Raw genomic sequence first — 23,698 nt, forward strand, 5'->3', positions numbered from 1 at the left:
TACTCAATTGTAGGAACTGGGAGAAAACTTTACTGCATTGTTTGAAGCTAGCCCTTCGGGCTGCGAAACTGGGCCACCCTACCTACTTAGAGACCCTAGAAATCTAAGTTATGCTGACCAGAGACTTAGTCAGATCCTAAGATGGATGCAAGGAGTTTTCACAATTGTACATCCTAAGCAACCAATCTGTCTTATCTGAAAACTGGCTCCATAATGGTTAATCAGTTATTGTATCCTTGTTCCTTTGTTTACAGATACTCCTTTTTTAAATCCAGAGAATTGTATTTGTTCTTTCTTCCCCTCCCGAGTTGAAAAGACTCTAATCCAATTAAAATTCAGATTACCTTGTTTCATTGTTGTTACAGATTTCATTGTTTCTTTTTATTAATTGGCCTTAATTAATTAATTAATCATTTTTAATGTACAAAAGTTTTTCTCCCTCTGCATTCTACCTTCAGGCCTAAGTTGACAGGGTCTGGTCTTGTTTTGTTAGGCAACTGGCATACCTTGCTTAATAAATCAATATGCTCAGAAGATCAAGTTTTTGTTTTTCTCGTCATTTCATCTTTTACCTACCAGGTTTTTGGTGGCCATTCTGAGTCAGGTCAGGACTTAGACTCCAGCTGATAGTCTTCCAACAAAACTCCTTAGAGATCTCCCATTAGTTTTTCCCTGAGGGTTTCTCTCAGAAAAGACTGCCTCTGGAGGTAAGACTCCTACTCTCTACTCTCCATCCTTTTTTTTTTTTTTTTTTTTTTTTTTTTTCTGAGCTCAGGTAAGGTTTAGGATTTGGTTTTTGCTTATTTGGATTTCGAGGATTACTTTGGGCCCACCCCTGGGATTGGAGAAGTGGAGTTCAGTTTTGGGTTTTCAGAAGTTGCCACAGAAGATGGGTTCCAGCAGACTGTGGGTTCCCTCTTAGATAGACATTTTTTATAGCATGGGACTAGGGGATGCTCCCAATAGTTATGGGAATGACTAAACAGCATGCAATTGAATTATGTGGCATCTGGCATGAACCTGCAATCGATTCAGCAGATAATTTGGGCCTTTATCATTGTTACAAATTAAAGAAATTAAAATCAGTTATAGAAAAATCTTCTTCTGATCAGATAAACTTTTGGTTTTGCTGGGCAACTTTAAGTGATGCTTTTTGCCCAACTCCCCTCAAAAGGAACTTTTTCCTCATATTCCATCTTATCATCTTCTTTCTGTTTTTATGTCTTTATAAAATGTAGGATGTTTAAAGAACAATTTAAAAGAAAACCGCTAAAAGGCTGTAGCCAAAGAGGTTAGAATATGGAAGGAGATTAATAAAGTTTCATACTTGAAGCAATTGTCCCAGTAACAGGACTAACTCCCATGTTAGCTTTCAGTTGGGAAATTAAATTGTAAGAAAAGAAAAAAAGCTTTCTAAGATCTTTTTCTCCCTGCCATATCAGCCTTAGTCACATTGGAATTACAGAAATAAGGCCAGATAATAAGTTTGTAGAACTGCTAAAACATCTTAGTACATTTTAGTAGTTTGAAGATTAAGAAGCTTGGAGATGAATCATTTTCACTTAGCAACTTATGATGAAATTTCTTAGTGAATTTTGGGATACCGCTCTCTAGAATTTAAGGGAAAAAAAGCATTTAATTCTATAAAAGTTTTAAGGGTGGGGGCAGCTAGATGGTGCAGTGAGTGGACAGAGCAACAGCCCTGAAGTCAGCAGGATCTCAGACACTTTTTAACACTTCCTAGCTGGAGGACTCTGGGCTAGTCACTTAACCACAATTGCCTCTCAAAAACAAACAAACAAAAAGTTTTAAAAATAAATAGCACTTAGATCAACCCCTGCCCCTCCTCCCCCAATGGATAAACTTATTGTTTTAGTGTAATAAAGAAAGACAGCTAATTTGAAAACCACGGGGGGGGGGGGGGGGGGAAGTATATGGTTTGCATTTTTAAATTTATCTGAAACTTAAGGAGCTGCTTCTTATTAATCCTTTGACCTTGAAAAGTCCTTCCCATCCCACTTCAGAGATTCCCTTGTGACTCCTCCTGCTCAGACCTTTCCCTTTGATTCTGTTACCTCCTTTCATGTCAGGTAAGATTCCCAAAGAAGTGTATTTGGGCAAAAAACTACTGGGAAAATGCAGAGAAACTGAAGCTTTTTAAAAGAATGTGATAAAAATAGGTATTTGAAAAATAAATAATGAGGTATATCTTGTTTAAAAACGAATAATAATAATAAGTTTAATAGAGATAGAAACAATGATATCAAGAGAGAAAGAGAGAGGAACAAGGAGGAGGAGAGGAAAGGAGAGGGGAGGGAGAAGGGAGGGAAGGGAAGGGAAAAGGGAAGAGAAAAACGGAAGGAAAGGGGAAGGAGAGGAAAGGGAGGGATTGTAACTTTTTAAAAATGCAAATAAAATGGAAGAAAATGCAGAAGGAAGCACAAAGTTTTGAAAATAACACACGGCATTTATTGTATTAAAAAAAGCAAAGTGTGAAATGGAGCTCTATGGGTTTATATATAAATTGGTTTTTATTCTGTGTATATGGAAGCATTTCTTTTTGGCATATAATTTTAGATAACTTAAAATTTTAAATTAGAAAGGAAACATTTACCTTGGAAATACTTGAAAGTCAACTTCTCTGACAAATGTTTGATATCCCAGTGTGGTTATGAGAAATATCCTAATTTTTCCACCCCACCATGCAAGTTTGGCTGATTTTCCTTTAAAATGTATTGAAAATATATTTGAAATTTGTTTGGCTCAAGGAATGAAAGGTTCAGGCTATTGACATAACTGGTCACTTGAGTACAAAAGAATCACAAGGAGCTCCAGGTTCTCCCTGATGTCTGGCAGGCAGACCGTAATGGGCAGTTGAGAGGCAAGAGAGTTTCATTTAAATGAAACAAATCAGATATCCTCAATGCATGTCCTTGTTGAATATCTTTCACTGCTATGGTCAAGTAAATCTCCTTTTGTTAAGTGTCAAATGGTGCATGAGCGTCTCACTGGGTTCCAATATCGAACATAAACTAGGTGGAGTCCAGTCTGAGTCAGGCCCAACCCCAAACACCAAGATATACAAGAAGTTAATACAAATACATAAGAATAAAAATTTTTTTGTCACAAGGGAAGGCTTGTTGGGGAGGGAGGGAGGGAGAAGTACATATGGAGATCTGGCAGCCACTAGCCTGCTGGAGGTTCCCTACTGTTGACCACATCTAGGGCATGAAAATGGCACTTTCACTTTATCTGATATAGGATACCAAGGGATAGAACTCCTTCCTCTCCAAAATAAGCCCCGTTCCCACTCTTAAACACTCACTAGTATCTGAGCAAAACTAAATCTCCAAGACCCATGCGAACATCTTGGAGCAAGTTCCCAGAAGCAAAGAAATAATTAAGTCCAATAAGGAAACATAAGGAGATAGTGGAACGTCCAAGTTAAAGGTTCCTGCAATGGACCAGACCCAGGGCTTGAACGCAGATTCCTACCTTGAGCACCGGAGATGGAGAAGCTGGATTAAAATCCAAGGCTAAGTAATCAAGACTGAATTTCTTTGGCCAAGAAAAAGCGCCCTCACAAGGGGAGTGTCCACGTCTGTGTTCCTGCCAGAAAAAAGAAGACATTCGAGAACTGAGCACAATATGACCTAACATCAGGCTTCGCAAAAGGAGCGGAGGAAGCTTTAAGTGTAGGGACAGCGGTGGTCTTGGTACAGGACTGGATTTGGGAAAATAGCCTTCAAGAGGATAGTCACTTCCTCCCAAGCACTGCTTTCCTGAAAATTATCTACCTTCATTTGCCCTGGGCTCCAGCCTTCAGTCAAGCCTGAATGACTGAAATGAATGTATCTGTGTAAGACTTGTCAGTAAAAAATAGAACTTGATGAAAATACAAGTATTATGAATTCAACTTTAATAAAGAGATAAAATATAGAAAATACAAGCACCTGGGTACAAAGTAAGTACTTTGCTAAAAGGCAAATGTTATCTATTGGTCATTGCTTAGCTTCACTCAGATTTTCTTTGCCAGAATTGCCCCCTTTTCTTCTTGGCTACAGCCTCACTGAAGCCACCATGTACTTCAGAACGTCTATAGTTACTGCTCTCCCTGCTTGAGGAGGCCAAATTTTCTAATTACTATTTACCTAATTATTAGCAGAACAGAGCAAAAGTCCTGTTCTGATGCTTCCCCCTAGTGTCCAATTAAATTCAGGCAGGCTCATCATCTCATTGGGGATAAATGAGGATAAATCTGAGCCCCGGCATCTCTTTAAGACCATCAACAACATCACCAAAAAGTTGGAACTTATTGTCAGTGGAAGGTACGGCTACCACAAGAGAAGCATGGCTCCCAACAGCCATTTTGAGGTCTGGGAAACGTTAGGAAGATCTTCATGGAATTTTGAATGATTACCATATATTCTCCATAAGATTAAATAGATTTGCAATTGAAAGCTCCGATAATTACTTCCTTGGAGATTATTATTCCTAGATTTTTCTCTTTATTTTTTGTCCCCTACTCACTATCGTTGGCCTAGATCCCCCAAGTTCAATGAATTGGGAAAAAGATATGGTTAGTGAGGGCCAAAGTTTAGAGCAATAGTTCTATAACCTCCCTTTGATATAGCTAACGATCGTGAAGAACTAACCCCCAAACTGTCTCCCCGGTAATCTCCTTGTAGACTCTGTCCAAGCTAATTTCTCATTGAAGGGCCCACCCAGCATAGGCAAATGTTGGAGCATTGGTAGAAAATTGTAGGTAGAACCTACAAGCCCTTGAGACCCCAGTGGACCATTATGACCTTACCTACCTAGCCATTCTGAACCATAATCATTTCTACTGCCCACTGGAGCCAAGGAGAGTCATGGAGGCAAGCAGAGGTCGGGTATAGAGAGGAATTAGTATTGAGGGTGATGAGACTGCATCAATGTGATGCTGCTAAATTACAGAAAAGCTCCAAGTATCGTTGGGATTTCATTTCCCCAAAGACATTACCAGTCTTGCTATGAAGGTATCGGAAGTTTCTTCCTAGAGTTTGTCAATGAAATACTTCCTAAGTTTTCTTGAAATACCTTGGTGTGATTTGTGTGCTAGTAGGGAGCGAGGGAGAAATGGAGACCACAATAGTTTCTGTTATTGACTTATTAACCTTAAGTTTCAGACGATAAAGAGTCAGTGTCCTAATTTTTTTTAAGAGCGCATGCACACACACACACACACACACACACACACATATACACACACATTTCTTAGAAAAAAGAATTTGTCAATATTCCATCCACATGCAAAATACGTTACCATTTGAATGTAACTTTCTTCCTCTTCTCCGGAAACTGAATTGGCAAATGATCTTGCAGAATTAATCCCATCTCTTTCTGAAGAGAGAAAGTTGGTTCGGTTGCTAGGAAGAAAAACATAGAGGATATTAAGGAAATGTCTTACAGATGCTTTGAAAACGAGCCAACATCTGACATGGAGGCCCATATGTAGAGGAGATCCCTTTTCAGCTCTGGTTTTTTAGCAATAGACTCCCCCACCAACAGGTTCCCAGAGATCATTACCTCCATTCCTGGGGCTTGACCTCCAAAGTCTCACTAAGAATTTTAGCTAGGACTTAGGAGTGACAGCTTTGTCAAATAGTTCCAAAGAGACACATGGCACACATCTGGAGAAATGATCTTGCACCGCAATTGGTATTTAGTACCGAAATGAACTCATTGGCTCCTCTAGCTACATAGCACGACTGCCCAGTTCCAAGATAGGTGCTGATATTTGTTGACTGTAGTTCAGAAAAGACTGAGTTTGAGCTTTAATCCCACCCAACACTACTTGTGTGACCCTTGGCTAATTATTTTGCTAACTCATCAATCAATCAGTCAAAAAACATTTTAGGTGTTTATTGTGTGCCAGGCGGTGCTAAGGGAGAAAGGGGGAGAACAGAGGAGGTCATCTAATGAGGGAGGCAACACACACAAACCACCACGTACAAGAGAAACAGAAAGCAGATGCAAAAGAATGAGGTGGAGACTTTAAGTCCTGTGAGGACGGGATCGGTTTCCTTTTTGTTGTTTTCTCCTCCTGTTGTGTGAGTGAGGCTACCTTGTAAATGCGCGTAGATTGATCAGTTCTCTGGATCCCAGATTCTAGCAAAGCGCCGACAGAATAAATGTTTGTTGCATTGACTGTAGTAGTTACGTGAACTGAGTAGATGAAGCACTACCATGGGATGAATCGATAGAACAATTTCCTTTCCTTACAAGGAAGTTATTCCCAGGACCACAAACGATTCCCTAGCAAATGGTCATTCTTTGCCCAAGTTGGGCCTTTTTGCTAAGTAGCTGAGACGGCAATATCTCCGCTCACGGCTCCAGCCTTCGGCCGACAGATGGTCTTGCATGGTCTTGAAGCCTTCAGCTGGGCAGAGCCCTATCGAGGGGAGTGGCACCCGATGGCCCCGAGAACAGAGGAGCCCGGCCTTCCATGAAGAACTCTATGGTAGGGAGATGATCTTTTTAAGAAGTTGGGGCAAGTAGAAGGCTTCGGCTACCCATGCTTGTGCCCCATGTGCTGAACTGCGACTTTTCTACTAAGAAAGATTTGCCATGTTGGGTCAGAACCAGGAGTTGGGTCAGAACCTCCTGGTTTTGACCAGGACCAAGGTGTGGCTTGTGAAAAAGCAGGACTGTTCTTCCTGAAAAAGCTAAATTTCAGTCGTTCCCCAGGGCTCTTCCCCACTCGGCTCCAGCCTGATTTCCCATCACTCCCCCTCACACAACCTCCATTCCAGCTGAACTGGCCCACGAGCACACATTCCATCCCTTCATGCCTTCGCCTGCACGGTTCTCCCTCCTCCCTTGCACCTCGGGGAATCTCGAGTGGCCTCCAAGGCTCAGCTCCAGCATCACCTCCTTCCCGAGGCCTAACTGATTCCCCACCCCCCAGGTGCTGCTGCGTTCTCTTCCTGCCCTGGAAACTAGCTTGGATTTACTTCATAAAGAGAAGCTGCTGCCATCTAGCATTCAAGGTCATCAACTTCCCTTCTCCATCATCCTCAAACTTTCCAAGACAATGTGCTTGCCATTCCCTTACCCAAGGGGCTAATTCCCTCTGTCCTTGCAAGGAAAATAGCTTTACCTTCCCTGGAGCGGCCTTCTACTTTCTCCCTGCTGTTCCAAGTTCCTAATCACCCCAAGGCATGACACAGACCGCCTTCCTGTGCCTCCGGAAATCAGCCCCGAAGAATTTCACTCTGGGCTTGACCTACTTAACTCTGCTAATGATCCTGGGTCACATCATTCGTTGCCTGCCTTTGGACATTGGCTTGTGGCAGCGTCGGGAGCTGACTCAAGCGGAGGGGTGTAACGAAACCCACAGCGTGAACTTAGACAAGAGAAAGAAGTTAGACCCCAAGATCCCACACTGTTAGAGCTACAAAAAGCACCTTCTAGAATCTGACCACAAATCCGTCAAGCTCACTGACTTATTCGTGACAGACTCCATTTTGTTCCCCTTTTTGGAAAACAAACAACATCCACCATGGAAAAAGACCTGAACGTGGAATCCAGAAGACAAAAACTTTCTCTGACACATACTAGTCCGTGACCTGAGCCTCTCTATACATCTGTAAAATGGGGCTATCCTCCCTTACCAGGTTACTGGGAAGCTCAAGAAAAGAATCCCTACAAACATTCGGCAAATCTTCAAAGACGATCATAACATCAACTGGATTTTTTGAGTCATTCTTCTTCTCTTTTTGTTATATTTATTGCTGTACATGTGTTTACCCTAAAGAGAAAGTAAGGTCCTTGAAGGCAGGAACTGTTTTCCTATTTGCATCCCTAGAGCCTAGCACAGTACCTGGTATACAGCAGGAGCATGATAAGTGCTTATGGTACTGAAGGGGAAATGTTCTCAATAGACCATTATGGGAATTCATGTGAACTTTTGGGGAAATGATTTCTCTTTTTAACTTGTGGAACAAGTGGAACTTGTGGAGTTTGTTACTAACTAGGTGAACAGCTCTTCCTTTTGATTTCTCTTTAAAAGTTCCTTCTCTCACACTTTTATGGTTCTAAATCAAGGGGCAAAGGCAGGAAGATGATCCCCGTAAGTCAGCTGGTGATATATTCAGCAGGCTGGAAACTCACCCCATCAATGATGGAGCACAGTACTGCATTGCACCTAATGGTCCAAGGATGGAGCCAAGTCCTTTAGAGTCTAGAACAAACTCGATACTCATTCATAGCTCTGTCACTCAATTAACTAATAAACATCTATTAAATACCTAGTATGTGCTAAGTGCTGGATACAAAAAATAGAGCTAAAAGGCAGTCCCTGCCCACAAAAAGCTCACAATCACTGAGGGAGCCATGCAAACAAAGCAAGCTAGATACAGTATAAAGAGGAAATAATTAACAGAGGGAAACCGGCGGAATGAAGAGGGCTTGGGGAAGGCTTCCTGTACAAAATGATTCCTACACTCTAATGTACTGACTGGAGATTACGCCGACTTTATGATCCAGGGCAACTGAGGCAATCCGGCAAGCACCTCTTAAGTACCTACTGTGTGTGATGCCCTATCCCAAACACCAAGGAGACAGAGATGAAAAATGGAACAGTCACTGCTTACAATGAATGGGAAATAGAACCAAAGAAAGGAGATGGTCTCACCGTACCAGGCTCCATTCAGCTAACTTTCATTTTTGGGGTGGGCCAAATCCTACTCTCATCGGAGAAGGTTTAGCTTCTAAGTGGTCTTTGGTGTTATGGGAGCTAACTGCATTGGCAAAGCCGAGATCCCAAAGGTTCCGTGCTGGCTGGAAGGATTCCCAGATAATTCTAGGGCGCGCCTGCGTTATCTACACGGAGATAGTTGACAAAAGCCCCGTTCTCTGGCCTTCTATCAATCACCATTCCGTGCTAGAGTGGGGGAGGGGGAGAAGGAAAGAGAGGAAGGCAGCAGACGAGACAGACAACAGTTTTTCATGACTTACTAAGGCACAGTCCAAGTCCTGGTCAAAGCTGAATGCTCCCGGATAGTAGAAAGGTTCCCCAAGTCCAGAGGGGGTGGGCGTGCTACCAAAAAATAAAAGCTGACAGTTAGATTGCAATCATCCATACTAAAACGAGGAGACTACGGCCCAGATAAAATGGACGCACATAGCATCCACGGGTCAAAGTCACCACTTTTCGCAGCCAAGCAGCCAAAAAACTAGAGTTTTCCTTTCTTCCTTTGCCTTCTTGTCCACTCTGCAGTGGGCATCAGAGAGCAGGGTGTGGAGACAAGGCATCCCGGAGGAGAGGAGTGGGAAGCCTGGAATCCCCAGGCTAACTCATTGCTAACCAGAGGATGAATGGATTTTAGGGCCACAGTAAATGGAAGAGATGAGCAAAGAGGTAGGATAACCTACTCAAAAGGTAGGAAGACTTTCAAATGCCACCTCCAACACTTACTAGCTGAATGACCCTGAGCAAGTCCCGACCTTTTCGGGCTTCAGTATCCCTTCATCTCTGTGATGAGAGTATAGGCTCTAAGCCGATCTCCAGCTCTGAACCTATGAACCTTGGAAGTATAAGAACTAGATTTCAAAAAGGGGGGGTGGGGCTCAATCTATAAATATATGGGAACTATCAAATGGGGAAACTCCTCCTTAATAGCAATTAGGACATTGGAGTCCAACATCCTCATTTAACAGAGGAAGAAACTGAGTCTCAGAGAAGGAAAGTTATTTGCCCAGGGTCGCTTAAGATTACAGACTGAAAGCTTGAAGGGATTGTAGAGGTTTCTCAGTCTGACCTACCCTTCCCATTTTACAGATGAGGAAGCTAGGACCCAGAGCAATGAAATAATTTGTTCTACAGGACACAAGAAGAGGGGTTTGAATGCGGGTCTTCTGACAATGATGGATGGATGCATGGATAAAGGGTTGGCTTTTCCTGGCTCCTGACAGGCCTTTTCACCCACAGTATTTTATTTCTTAAATACATACAAGATAGTTTTCAACATTCATTTCTGTAAGACTTTGTAGTTAAAATTTTTTCCTCCTTCCCTCCATTACCACCCCCTCCCCAAGACAGCAAGTAATATGTTATACATTAAATATGGGCAGTGATAGATCTATGTCTTGATGGAGGCCTTCATTCCTCCCTCTTGACAGATCTATCTCCTGGGATGGGGCCTTCCTGAGGGAAGAGGGGACTGCCTGTGCACTGCCCTCCCTTCCTACCGAGGGACAAGAAGGCAGCCTTCCTCCTTCCTGAGTCAGGAGGGTCAAGTTCTCCTTCCTCCTGAGCTATGATAGATGAGCCTACCTCCATCCTGGCAGGTCTACATCCTGGAGCCAGCCCTGAAAGGCTGCCCTTGACACCTTGAGATCACCCTTCCACTTTATTTCAAAACTGCTACTCTTCGGGGTGTTCATCTCCACCTCCAGCCTCACCTTCTGGTTAGAACTGAATTCCCTGAAATGACATTCCCTGGAACCCCTCCTCTTCAAGGCTCTGCCTAAATAAGGGTTAGCTGGTACGGACTTCAGAGCCAGACTCTACAAATCCCCTTCTCTCCCGGGTACCGGGGGCAGTTGCCACACAGCTCAGCTAGCTCACGGGAGTTTTTAGCAAGTGAATGAATGAATGAAGTTTCACGTCTTCACTATAACTCCTTAGGACTATTATTTATCAGCCTGAACTTGGGAACCTTGGGGGTACTGGCCCTTTGGGCTTGGGTTCCACCAGCTACCCCTTTTTGCTCTATGGAATTCCTGCATGGGTCCTCCTGGAAACCCTGCAAAAGGTCTTCCACAGGAAGTCCAGGAAATCCGATAGAATGTCTGGAGTTCGAGGTTCTGGATTCAAGTACCGGTTTGGTAGATAATTCATGTGACCTTCAATTTATGCATCTTTACAATGAAAAGAAGCGATCTAAATCTGCAATCCAGTGAGTATTCAGAGAGCCATGGGACTGGCCGTCTGTCATCCCACACTTGAAGGCAATGCTCATCTGCTTTTCCAATCAATTGTGCCCCTTTCCTCCTGCTTCATGTACCTGCCCAATTCTGCATTGGTGAGGTCAGGCACATTAATGATACCTACATGGATCTCTCTTCCTTTCCCTTTGCCAATGGGATTTGAAACCAAAATTAAATAAATTATTCCAAGCAGTTCAACGCTATATTGCATCATGTAGTTACCACATTATTCCTTACTTTATAATGAATCGGATAAAAAGTCTGCCTTCACCTGCACAGAAAAATCATTTACAGTTGGAAACTCAACTTGATAGTGCCTGATGAATCCAAATGCTTAAATGATTTCAATTTTGTTGGGAAACTATCAGATTCAAGACTGCCTCTGTCTTGAAACCCTGTTAATGTACACTTAGAGTTAAGAAAGCTAATCCAGGACTCCAGAGAATTGTTGATGAGGTAGTGGCACCCACCTCCTAACAGAGAGGAGACAGACTCAGAACGACACACACATTTTTGGACCCGGCCGTTTCAGGGAAATTGTTGTGATTAATTATACATGAAAATGGGGGCCTAGCAAAGCTTGCAAAAGCTTCAAAAACAAATAAAAAGCTAAAAAGCAGAGCCATTAAACAAAAAGCCAGAAGCCTGCAGTTATCAAGAAGCCTTCGCCCATTTGCTGGAATGATCAGAATTGTACAAGTCTGTGAAGAGGTAAATATGTAAGTCAGTGAATTTGCTTCTCCTGGGTGACTCAATTCCTCTTCTTGGCCCCAGCTGCACATCTACAGTAACATTCCCTGAGAAAGCTACTGAAAGACCCAATTGAAACTAATTACTTTAGGTGGAGTGGCTGATTGGAGGCTTGATTTTGAGCCCAGAAGGATTTGTTGAATAGGGGAAGCAAAGAACCAACCCGACTCAACAGTGAAGATGGATGCCTCAATCACTAACACATGATACCTTGTGATGAACATTGTACTCTATAGACAGAAAGATCCTGCAGTCCTGGAAAGGTCGCCTTGACAGAAGGTGAGCCTTACTACTACTGTGCATCAAGTTTGTACTCACCCCAGCCTGGGTTCTAGGTATATTTTTGAGTGTGTGTCCCTCATGTCCTTGCTAAGCTATCTGAGTAAGTGCACTTGCTAAATAATGGAGTTTACTGAATTTGTGTTGGGAGGGGACAAACACACCAGTGGGGGCTTGTGAGCTAGTGTTTAGAAGGCTGGATCCCCATAAGGTTACGAGAAATATCAACAACTCTTTTCAACAATGAGGTGATTTAAGGCAATTCCAATAGACTCGGGAGGGAAAAAGCCATCTGCATCCAGAGAGAGAACTATGGAGATTGAATGTGGATCAAAGCATAGTTATTTTCACCTTTTGTGGTTGTTGTTTGTTTGCTTGGTTTTTGTTTTCTCTTTTCTCCTTTTGAGCTGATTTTTCTTTTGCATCATGATAAATGTGAAAAGATGTTTAGAAGAATTGCAGATGTTTAAGCTATACTGGATTACTTGGTGTTCAGGGAAGGGGGGAAGAGGGGAGGAAGGGAAAAAAATTTGGAGACAAGGTATTGCAAGGATGAATGTGAGCAGTTATCTTTGCATCTATTTTGAAAATACTAATATTATTTTTGAAAAGCTAATATTAAAAAGAAGGAAGGAAATACTAATATTATTTATGAAAAGCTAATATTATAGGAAGAAAGGAAGGAAGGAAGGAAGAAGGGAGGGAGGGAAGGAAGGAAGGAAGGAAGGAAGGAAGGAAAGGAAGGAAGAAAAGAGAGAGGAAGAAGAAAGAAAGAAAGAAAGAACAACATTTGATAGGACCAGAGACAATAGGGAGTTGGGAAAATGAGCCCCCAGGGAGTAATACGTGCATATTTTCTGCAAGTTTTCTTTTTCTCCAGAGGTAGTAGAGATAACAGAAAAGTTAGGATTTGATGTTCCAGGGGTAGAGGGAGCCATGGAGAGTTTTCAGTCAGAGGAGCAAAATGAGACAGTGCCAAAGAAAGACTGGCTGGGTGGCTGGGAGGACAATAAGAGACAGTTGGGAAAGAAAGGCAACTGGGAACGCTGCAGTGGATGGAGTCAAGGAAAATCTGGCTCAAATTTAGCCTCAGCACTTGGCCATGTGACCCCTCCCCAAGTGACTCCACCTATTTGTCTTCATCATTGACAAAGGAACAACTGAACAACAATAGAGAGAGGAATCTGAAAATCTTTCAGAGGAGGAACCAGAGGCTCAGTGAGGGAGTAGAAGATCATACAGCTAGTCAAGTGTCAGGGTTAGAATCAAGGCCATCTAAGGCTTTAAAGGATAAGAAGCTTGAGGCTACACTGAGAGGCAGAAGACCAGAGCTTGGATCCCAGATGTGCCCGTTACTCTGTGGGTGACCCTGAGTGATCCAATTCCCCTTCTTTCATACAAAATCTCTCCCCAGTCAGCCAGTCAACATTTACTATGTGTCAGGCGCTGGAATACAAAGAAAGTGAGAAAAACCGTCCCCACCCTGGAAAAAGTCATAGTCTAACCAGGTAGACCACAGGTAAACAGCCACAAAAAGCAGGATCTATACAGGATAGACTGGAAATAATCAGCAGAGAGCAGACACTTGCATCGAAAGGGATGGGGAAAGGTTTCCTGTACATAATGAGGTTTAGCTGGGACTTGACAGGAGCTAGTGAAGCCTAGAAGTGAAGATGAGAAGGGATGAGGGACAGGCAGGAAAATCGCTCAGACTTAGGCGATGGAGTATTGTGTATGAAGAACTGTGTATGAGGAAGAGCAAAGGGGCCGCTGCTACTGGATCAAAATGTGTGTGCATTAGGCTTACTACGGGGGGTGGGGCGTAGAATGCCAGGGGCTTGAAAAGCCAAGCAGAGGGTTTTCTATTTGATGCTAGAGGTGATAGGAAATCACTGTAGTTTATGGAATAGGCTGTGGCCATGGTCCCGGCTGCCTTTTAGAAAAGTTCATTTGGAAGCTGAGTTGAAGATGGATTTGAGTGGGAAAAAATTTGAGGCAGGAAGATTGACCAAGAAGGTTTCTTCAATAGTCCAGGTGGAAGTTGATCAGGACCTGTATGAAGGCAAGTAACAATGACACAGGAAAAAAAGGAAGTGTTACAAGTAAACTCAACAAATTTTGGCCTCAACAGCAGATCGGACGGGGAGGGTAGGACGTGCTGATAGAAAGTGAGGAGTCGAAGGTGAAGGCCAGTGACTGGATTCACTGGGAATAAGGGAGTTACAAAGACAGGAGGGTTTGGGGGAGAAAGATGATAACTTCCATTGGAGATATGTTGAGTTTAATATGCTCACGGGGCATCCAATTTGAAGCGTCCAATAGGCAGTTAAAGATGCGAGTTAGGAAAGATTTTGAGATTACAAAAATTGATCTACAGAGATGGTCATTAACTCCACAGCAGCTACTGAGATCCCCCCAAGTGGAGAAGTCTAGAGGGAGAAGAGGGCCCAGAACAGAGCAGACACTTGTAGTTAGCAGATGTAAGCCGGAGAAAGGTTCAGCAAAACACTTGGATAAGTTCCGATCCAAGAGATAGGAAGAGAATTAGGAGAAACCAGTATCCTAAAAACCTGGAGAAGAGAGTGTCCAGAAGGAGAGAGCAATCCAGTGCCCAAATCTGCGGAGAGATCAGGGAGAATGGGGATGGAGGAAAAGCCACTGGATTTGGCCATGAAGAGAGCAGCTTTGATGGGATGTCAAAGTCAGAAGCCTGAATGTAGTGAGAAGGTAAAATAACAGGAGACTCCCTTTGTGAGGAGTTTATATATTAAAGGGAAAAGAGCTACTGAACTAGCATCCCATGATCCTACTCTCTAACAGAGGGTAATGATACTTGTGCACAGGGTTGTAAGGCTCAACTATGAGAAGGTGCAGGAAATTCTCTGGGCCTGTAAAACATTACAAAGGGTGAGCTGACACCAGGCCTGTCAACTGAGGACTTCAGTGATTTATGTCTGAGAAACTCACTCAGAACAGAAAGTTGGCCAGCAGGGTGTGGCCAAATCCTTTTTCTTGTTTTTGGCTGGAATCACTGAAATCCCGTATACTGGGGGTTGGGGAGGGATGACTCCTGTGATTTCATTGGTTTAAGGAGTTCCTGATTAAGAAGCTCCTATGGATGCAAATGGACACTGGCTGGCAGTCTATCATCTTAGAAAGTAGCCCAGCACCCTGAGAACTTAAATGACTTACCTAGAGTCACACGGTATGTGTTAGAGTTTCCCGATTCCAGAATCATGGATTATTGTGAAGTGGGGAAATAGGAGCACAATAGTTATGACGTGTCTGACTTGGGCTGGTAATAGAGGATGAAGGGGCCAGCTATCAACAGAGATGAAACAATAAGACCTACAAAACTGTCAGCTGTGAGGGAGAGGGAAAGGGAAGAATGAAGAAGGATGCTGAGCTTTGACCCCTGAGTGGGAAGATATGGCCACCAGAAGTGGCCAAAATGGACGCCTCAACAGGAGGCAGAACCTCAATCCCAGCTCTCGACCCTGAAGCTTGCACCAGACCAATGGCTAAAACCATAGGAAGTTATTTCTACTCTAGAGACTAAGAGATGAGTCAGCAGCTGGAAGGCGGGGGTTTTCAGCAGTCAACACCAACACAAACAAAGGCAAACAAGCCCCCAGCATAACTAAAGATAGGATAACAATCAACACGAAAAGCTGTGTTCAGAAGTGGCAAGAGCAGAGCCCACACCTTGGAGGCTTAGGGAGCGACAGCAACTGAGCCCAACAGCATGCTGACCAAAATACTCAGACCGGGACAACTGAGGCACAAGGACTCTGAGATCTCTAACTTCACTTTGAGACAGCAAGAAAGAGTCCTAAAACTCCTTCAAAACCCCGAGGAATTTTTAGAAAGTGAAGGTCAGCTCAGGAACCCAGGGAAGGAAGCAAAAGAAAAAGCAAAACTGACCATCTAATCAAAAAAGGCAGCAAATGGCAGAGCCTAACCCTGGAACAAAACTCCCACCCAACTCAAGAATGAAAGCTGGAGAGATGAATAAATAGAAAACGATCCCAACCAATAAATATCTGATTCCATAACAACTGCAAACAGTGACTCAAAAGAAAAAAGGGATTTTCCATAAATCCAGAAAATGCACTCCCATACGTGAATACCTAGGGAAAATGAAGCAGGAAAGAAAAGCAATTTAATAAAAGCCTTGGAGGAAAGAATTAAAAGAAGAATAGAAAAGAAAGTGGACAATTTTCCCCAAGAAATTGAATCCCTGGAAACTAGATTAATGAAAAACAGAAATTATTGACTCCATCAGATAGAAAAATGAGAACAAAAACAAAGGATTAGAAAAAGTAGGCTGCTTTTTCTGTATCATGGACCCCCTTGGAAGCCCAATAAAGCCTATGGACTCTTTCTCAGAATACTTTTAAATACATACAATAAAATACAGAGGGTTATAAATAAAACCAATACCCTTGATATACAGTTATCACAATGTTTTTTAAAGAACTAGTTCACAGGACCCAGGTTAGGAACCCCTGAAATAGAAGAAAATGTAAGAAATCTATTTTTTTAAAACTGACCTGAAATGTGGGTCAAGGAGAAATAACTAAAGGAGCATTGGGCTTCCTACGCACTATGATAACAAGAAGTCTGGACACTGTATTTTAAAAAATCACAAATGAATGCTGTCTAGATCTAGTAGAATTGAAAGGCAAAGTGAAGATAGAAACAAAGAATTCACTAATTGCTGCTTGAAATGAACCCCCAAAAAGAAGAGTGCTAGGAACGTCAAGGGCAAAATCCAGAGTTCCCATGCCAAATAAAAACTATTACACACATATCGAAAGAAGCAGTTCAAGCATCAGGGAATCACAGTCAGGTTCACACAAGATCCGGCAGCTTTTACTAAAAATCAGAGGAGATCTTGGAATGTCCAAAAGACAAAAGATATGGGATTACAACCAAGAATAACATACCTTGCAAAGCTGAGTATATTCCTATCCGTGCCAGGAGGAGAGTGGGGAAAGGATTTGTAGGGGAATAGAGAGCTTTCAAGTATTTATGATGCAAAGATCAGAGTCTCATGGGTAGGAACTTTGAAAAACAGAGAAAAACTTAGAAAGGTAATTTGAGCGATCGGAAGGATCTGTCTGATTTAACGTGAAGGGGTTGCAGGGAGAATATTCACATTTCAGACTTAATGTTTTTTAAAGGTTTTGAGGGAAAGAAAAACAGAGGACCTCGGGGTTCTATTCTGAGGATTTGAAGAAGGAGAAGAGAAGAGCCAGTAAAGTAGGAAAACATTAGTACAAAAAGAAAGAAAGAAAAGGGGATAGAACGTGCTATTTCTCGTCACTGGGGTAATAAGAGAAGAATTTAGAAATATGGAGGAAGAGGGGAGGGGGTAGACTATTATGTGAAATTGACAAAAGAGGGTTGAATGTAAACATGAATAAATGTGTACACACAAAATTTGGCAAAAACATATACTGGAGTTAACAAGGAAACCAACCACGAGGCAGGGAGAGGCTATTTAAGAGGAAAGGTAGTAACAGGGAAGAAATTCATAAGCAAAACAAACCCCAAAAGGTTCCCAAAGGGAAAGGAGGCTAAAAGAAGAAGAGAAATTAAAAAACAAAACTAGAAAATTCAGAGATGTCTTCAACTGCTTCCTAGAGACAGCTAGGTGGCACTGTGGATAGAGTACTGGGCATGGAGTCGGGAAGACCCGAGTTCAAAATTTAGCTTCAGACACTTATTAGCTAGGTGACCCTGGGCAAGCCATTTCACCTCTGTTTCCTTTTCCTTCACTATAAAATGGGGCCAGTAACAGCACCCATCTCCCAATGTTGTGAGGATCCAATGAGATAAGCTTCATAATGTGCTTAGCACAATGCCTGGCATGTAGTAGGTGTTTCATAAAATTCTTGTTTTCTCCATTTCATCTTAAACAACTGGGCAATGAACAAGCTGTGGTATACGAATGCAATGAAACATTAAAGCACTCCACGAAATGACGAGAGAATCTTTCAGAGAATCCTGGGTATTGTGAACTGGGGCAGAGGGAAGTGAGAGAAACCAGGAGAACGAGTTATTTAAGACCAACAACACTAAAGAAAGGCACCCTTGGAGACTTAAGTTCTCTGATCAATGCAGGGATCACCCAGGTCTCCAGAGGATCCGTGATGAATCTTCCACATCCTAAGAGAGAAGGGCTGCACTCAAGGTGCACAAAGAAAGAGTCACATCCTTGGACATGGCCACTGGGTGGATGCTTTTTGCTTGACTGTGCCTATCTATTGAAAAGATGCTTGTTTTTTCCCCTTTTTCTTTTTCTTGATTAACTGGAAAAGAGGAGAAGGAGAAACAATAGTAATACCAAAAAAAAGAGACCTCTTGAAGTATGTTTTAAAAATCAGGACAGATTTTCAAGTCATGCATAGAATTTCTTATGTAATTTTTTAAAATCAAGTGATATAAAATGGTAATTCATGCTTTCATATAGAATTCTATTTTTGTGTGTGTTCTGCAGTATGCATGGAAGTGGTCTCTCTTCCTCTGGTGCTTAAGTTCAGAACCACCAAAAAACCCCCAAACAACCAAAACCCAAAAAGCGGGGGGCCAGAAAAGGAGCTGGCAGAGATTGTGGAGAAAATGCACATCACCTCTTCAAAATGAGATATCCAGGTGTATCTGTGTTGATCATAAGAATATATGGTTGTCAGGCAACCAGTCTGCCTGCCAGCTTCCGAGACAGCCCCGAGAGCTTTATTTCAGGCCGTTTTGGCAGAAATCTCTCCAATCTCCTCTCCATCTTTCCCTTGGGAGACAGTAAAGCCTTGGGAATCAGAAGGATGGAGGAGACAGGCATGTTTTACAGTTCAATTGTGTTTTTGTTGGAGCTGATGAGAGGAGCAGGCAAGTGGAGAGATTCAAAGACCAGCCATCAGTGGGCTGACTGAAGCTTAGGCCTCTTCTCAATGGTGAAAAGGGTCTAATCTCATTCTAGTTGGCCATCTGAGCACCTAAATTAAAGCTCCTGTTCAATTCGGCACAAAATAATTGATCGCTTTCGACAGACTACTCCAAATGTCAGCCTATCGTGGTGGTTCTCCATCACTGCCAATAACTTATGTTTTCACTAATAAAAGAACCGAGCTGATTTGGCCACAGAGTTGCCCATGGGAGAAGAAGTTGGCAAAGACACACTATTGACACCTATTGGGGCCAAAATAAACCCCGACACCCAGGGAGGGAGGCGGCCAGGGCCAGGGTCAGAATCACTGGCTGATGCTCTGCTTAAAGTGACCGCATGTGCATGTGTGTGGAGGCTCTGGACTGCTGGGAGAACCGCATCCTCGATCTTTCTAAATCCCAAGTGAGAATTGTATCTAGATGCTTTCTGTGTTGTGTTGACAAGCATGTTCAAAATGGCACTGTTCACCCAGGCTGGGGTTCTCACTGGAGTACTGAAAACACTATCCCTGAGAATCAAGAGGCAGTGTTCTTCTTGGTTTAGTGGTAGTGATGACCATGTGAAGCAACAAAGAGCTCTTTCTACCTTCCCCCCAGAAAATCCTATCCATGTAAAAATGCATATCTGTATACAAACATATACATATATGTATGTATGTATGCACATTGCAGGGTCTCTGACCTCTGGAGCAAAGAGTTGGCCAGTTATGTCAAACCGGTAACGATATTCTTGAGTCACGACATTGGGGCCCCACGAGGTGGGGCCACATAAATGACCACCTCACGTTCCGAAATGTTTTCCCTTGTTAATACGCTGTGCTTGTATTTCTTCCAATCATCCGCTATGTTACGTAGCCTACGAATGCTATGTTAACAGGGGCTCTCCCCAAAATGGGGCACTCCCCTCTTCGGAGCGTCCTGTACATTTCAGCAGCTCCCTTCGACATCGCAAACTCTATGTATGCAAAACAGAACATGATAATAGCTCCCGAATGTGTCCCCTTCTCTTCACACACATACAGCCAACACCTTGATACAAGGTCATCCCCTTGTGCCCAGACTCGTGCTAGTTCCTCTGGCTCAAGTCCCTTCCCTTCTCCCATCTGTTGCCAGAGTCATCATCCTCAGGCACAGGGCTGACTCCATCACTCTCCTATTCAACAAACTCTAGGTACACTTCCAGAATCGAACCGAAAATCCTTTCAAAGTCTGGTCCCTTCCCACCTTTCTCCAAAAGAGCTCCACTACCACGCTTGGAATTCCTGGCACAAGACACTTCCATTTTGTCACTAATGAGTGTCTTCTCTAGCTCTCCCTCCTCAACTCCGTCAGGCTTCAGTTCATATCTCAGCTTTCTCTGTCACCTCCTGACCCCACTGTGGTGCTTCAGAGCTTAGCTCCATGAACACTATGGATAGCTTCGATGCGCATATACCTTCCTGCCTTTCTTTACATCCCCAGCACAGTTACTGGTATTTAAAGCTTTTACCAAATGCTTCCTCTTTCTCACTCCACTCTCCCTTTCACCTACAATCCAGTCTTACTCTGGGCTATGTGAGGGACATGACCCACCATTCCTATTTTACCTCCCCCTGGAGTGGGGGGAGGGCACGCTCCCTGCTCCTCCCTTTTCCTCGGCCTCCTGGGACTCCCAGCTCAGTTAATTATGTCTCAGGTATTTTCTTTTTCCCATCTGCATCTGTAGTCCCTTCTCTGTCTCTCTCTCTTCCAGCTCTCGCCCAGTTACCACAGGAAAACCTCCCATTTCCTATTCTCTCTGCTCCAGGTGGCTAACTCATTTGCTAGCTAATCATGGCCGAAGAGCATTGCGAATGTTAGCGATACACACGTCTGGAGCAGGGGAAAGGAAAGTCATTCATCTGAAGGGCAATTAGACAAAAATAAAGAAGCAGGGCCATCGACCTCCACGAGCCCCAGCAGTCCCGTGTGATGCAGTCTCCGCCTGCCTCTTCCTCCCTTTTCCTCCTCCTCCTCCTCCTCAAATTACAGCAGTTTTTCCATAAGTCCTAGCACTGGGTTAAGTGGAGTACCTTCCTATTCAGCTCCGAAAACGTTTCATTCATGGCGTCCCAGCAAGACTTGGCCATTCTTTGCTTTCCAGTCTTTTTCATGGGAAATGCCCAATATTTGCAGTGACTTTAATTACTAAGCACTATGGGAGGCATAGAATAAGGAGATGCAGATTCCCCAAAGTATCTGCCACCGTGTCAGAGGAGACCAGCACATTGTCCAAACTGAGAAGAGTAAAATCCCCAGATGCTCATGTATGGTGTGCTGATTGCATAGAGCCCCAGGACATTGTAGGACCTCCTGGAAAACATCTTCAATCACTCAGCAAGTTCTTACTTGGGATTCCACAGCTACTATGCAGTGGGTGAAGAATGCCTATTGCCCAGATTTCACCACGTATTTGGATGGAAACTTTTTTTTTGCTGAGGCAATTGGGGTTCAGTGCCTTGCCCAGGGTCACACAGCTAGGAAGTGTTAAGTGTCTGAGGCCAGATTTGAACTCGGGTCCTCCTGACTTCAAGGCTGGTGCTCTAACCACCGCACCACCCAGCTGCCCCAGGATGGACACTCTTGAGAGACAAAAAGTACAGATGGACAATGAGCTAGAACTGGATGTCCCTTTGACATCTTAAATTCCAACGTTCCTCCTTTTCCTTCATTCCCATTACTGTTGAGGGGACCACCAACTTTTCAGTCTTCCCAGTTTACAATCTGGGTGCCAGCTCCAGCTCCTCACTATCTCTCACCCCATCTAATCTAACCAAGGCCAGTTCACCTCATCTCTTCAGCTCCTGAACATGTTCCTCTCTCTTTTGACACTGCCGCCATTCTGCCCCAGACCTCATCACTTCATGTTACTGTGGCAATAGGCGGCTGCTTGGCCAGTCAGCCTGTTGGGCAACACTTACTATTGTGCCAGGCACTAGGCCCTCAAGGAACCCGCCGTCTAATGGAAGAAAAGAACACATTAAATAAAAAAAGCCGAAAAGGACATGGGTTAGAGGGAATGGTGGCATGGGGGGGCCTGATGAAACGCTACCACCTGGTGGCTAATGATGAAGTGTTGGCCCTGTGCCCCCTCATCAAAGAGAGGCTCTAGGAGGAGCTCTGGGATGACCCCTTCTTTCCCTGGCCCCCTCTCCAATCAGAAGGGACTCAGGATCAGGGCCCTGAGGAACTGTGAGTTTCAGAGTTTCCTGTAGAAAGATGAGCTTCTAAAGACAGTGACGAAGTCCAGATGAGTTGGACCACATGAAATGATCTGCTCACCACAAGTCTCCCCTCACTCCAGCCCATCCTTCATTCAGCCGCCAAAGTGATTTTCCTAAAGCTCAGGGTCAACTCAATCAACTCCGATGGCTTCCTATCACCTCCAGGAGCAAAAACAAAATTATCTGAACCCGCCCCGACCTGACCCTCACTCATTCAGTCTTCTTACACCTTAAACATCCACCCACACACTCTTTAATCCAGAAACATCAGCCTCCTGGCTGTTTCTGAAACAAGACACTCCTCTAGACCCTGGGCATTTTCCCTGACTGTCCCCAGTACCCAAGATGTTCTCTCTTCTCATTTCCCTTTTCCAGGCCACATATACAGGACCAGACCTGGCCCCAGTGTCCTACATATATGAAAGCCGCACATACAGGTACTTTCCTGTGCTTGGAACGCCCTCCATCCTTTACTTGTGTCTCTTGCTTTCTTTAAAGCAAAATTCAGATGCCACTTCTCCCATGAGGCCTCTCATAATGTCTCTTTCCCTTCTACCTAAAGTTCTCACAATTCTCTTCAGTCTGAAATTAATTAGCTTTAGTTGCTTGTTGTTGCTGTTGTTCAATCGTTTAAGTTGCGTCCAATTCTTCATGACCTTATTTGGCAACAACAGTAGTTTGCCATTTCTTTCTCCAGCTCATTTGACAGATATGGAAACTGAGGCAAGCAGGGTTTAGTGACTTGCCCAGGGGCACATAGCTAATAAGTATCTGAGACCAGATTTGAACTCAGGAAGATGTGTCTTCCTGACTGACTAAGGCCTGGCACTTTATCCATTGTGCCGCCTAGCTGCAATGTTTACTTATGTACATGTCAGTTCCCCTTAGGAGAATGTAAGCTCCTTGAGGGACTATTTCATTTTGTCTTTGTAAAGCCAACTGGCAATATTCTCTCTAAAATATAATATTCTCTGTTGAGGTTGTCTTGGGGTTTCTGGAGGCAGCCTTCATTTCAGTTCAATAATCACCACAAGTGCAGCCAGGTAAAGTCCAAATCCTTTCTTGTCTCTTTCCAAGTCTTGTCTCCTTTCCTGCGGCCCGGTTAGCTTTCTTACAGTCCAGATCTTTTATTATCTCCTTCCTGGGGCTGGGCAGCTTTCTGGAGAGCCTTTCAGTCTGGCCTTAGTCTTATTGGGGGAAGTGCAGGGGTCCAGGCCAGCCACCAGGAAGATCGAAGATCGAATTGAATTTCTCCCCTTGGTTCCGAGGGCTTGAGCTCCTGCCTCCTTCTCTGCCCTCTGAATCTCTCCGAATGTCTCTGAATCTCCCTGGCTGAGGCTTCTCCCTTATATATAGCACACTGAGTTTACACCAATCATTCTATCACTAGGAAACCATTATTTGTTGTAGGATTAAATCAGTGTTAAACTAGATTCAACCACTGTCTCTTCAATTCCACTTAGTGCCTTGTTTCAGGTTCTGGCCCATAACATCTCCTTGTAGGG

The 23,698-nt window shown here is 43.5% G+C and overlaps 1 protein-coding gene across 1 annotated transcript in view; it reads right to left on the minus strand.

Moving 5' to 3' along the window:
* GAB3 (GRB2 associated binding protein 3) overlaps positions 1 to 23,698 on the minus strand; it is a 54,740-nt gene that overhangs the window by 8,411 nt on the left and 22,631 nt on the right. Inside the window, exons 6-8 of the mRNA XM_031944372.1 lie at positions 9,001 to 9,082; positions 5,306 to 5,408; positions 3,496 to 3,609 (exon numbers count right to left, since the gene is read on the minus strand). Coding sequence (XP_031800232.1) covers positions 3,496 to 3,609; positions 5,306 to 5,408; positions 9,001 to 9,082 — 299 coding nt within the window. The remainder of the gene's footprint in view (positions 1 to 3,495; positions 3,610 to 5,305; positions 5,409 to 9,000; positions 9,083 to 23,698) is intronic.

This window comes from Sarcophilus harrisii, chromosome X, assembly GCF_902635505.1.
Source record: "Sarcophilus harrisii chromosome X, mSarHar1.11, whole genome shotgun sequence".
NCBI lineage: Eukaryota > Metazoa > Chordata > Mammalia > Dasyuromorphia > Dasyuridae > Sarcophilus > Sarcophilus harrisii.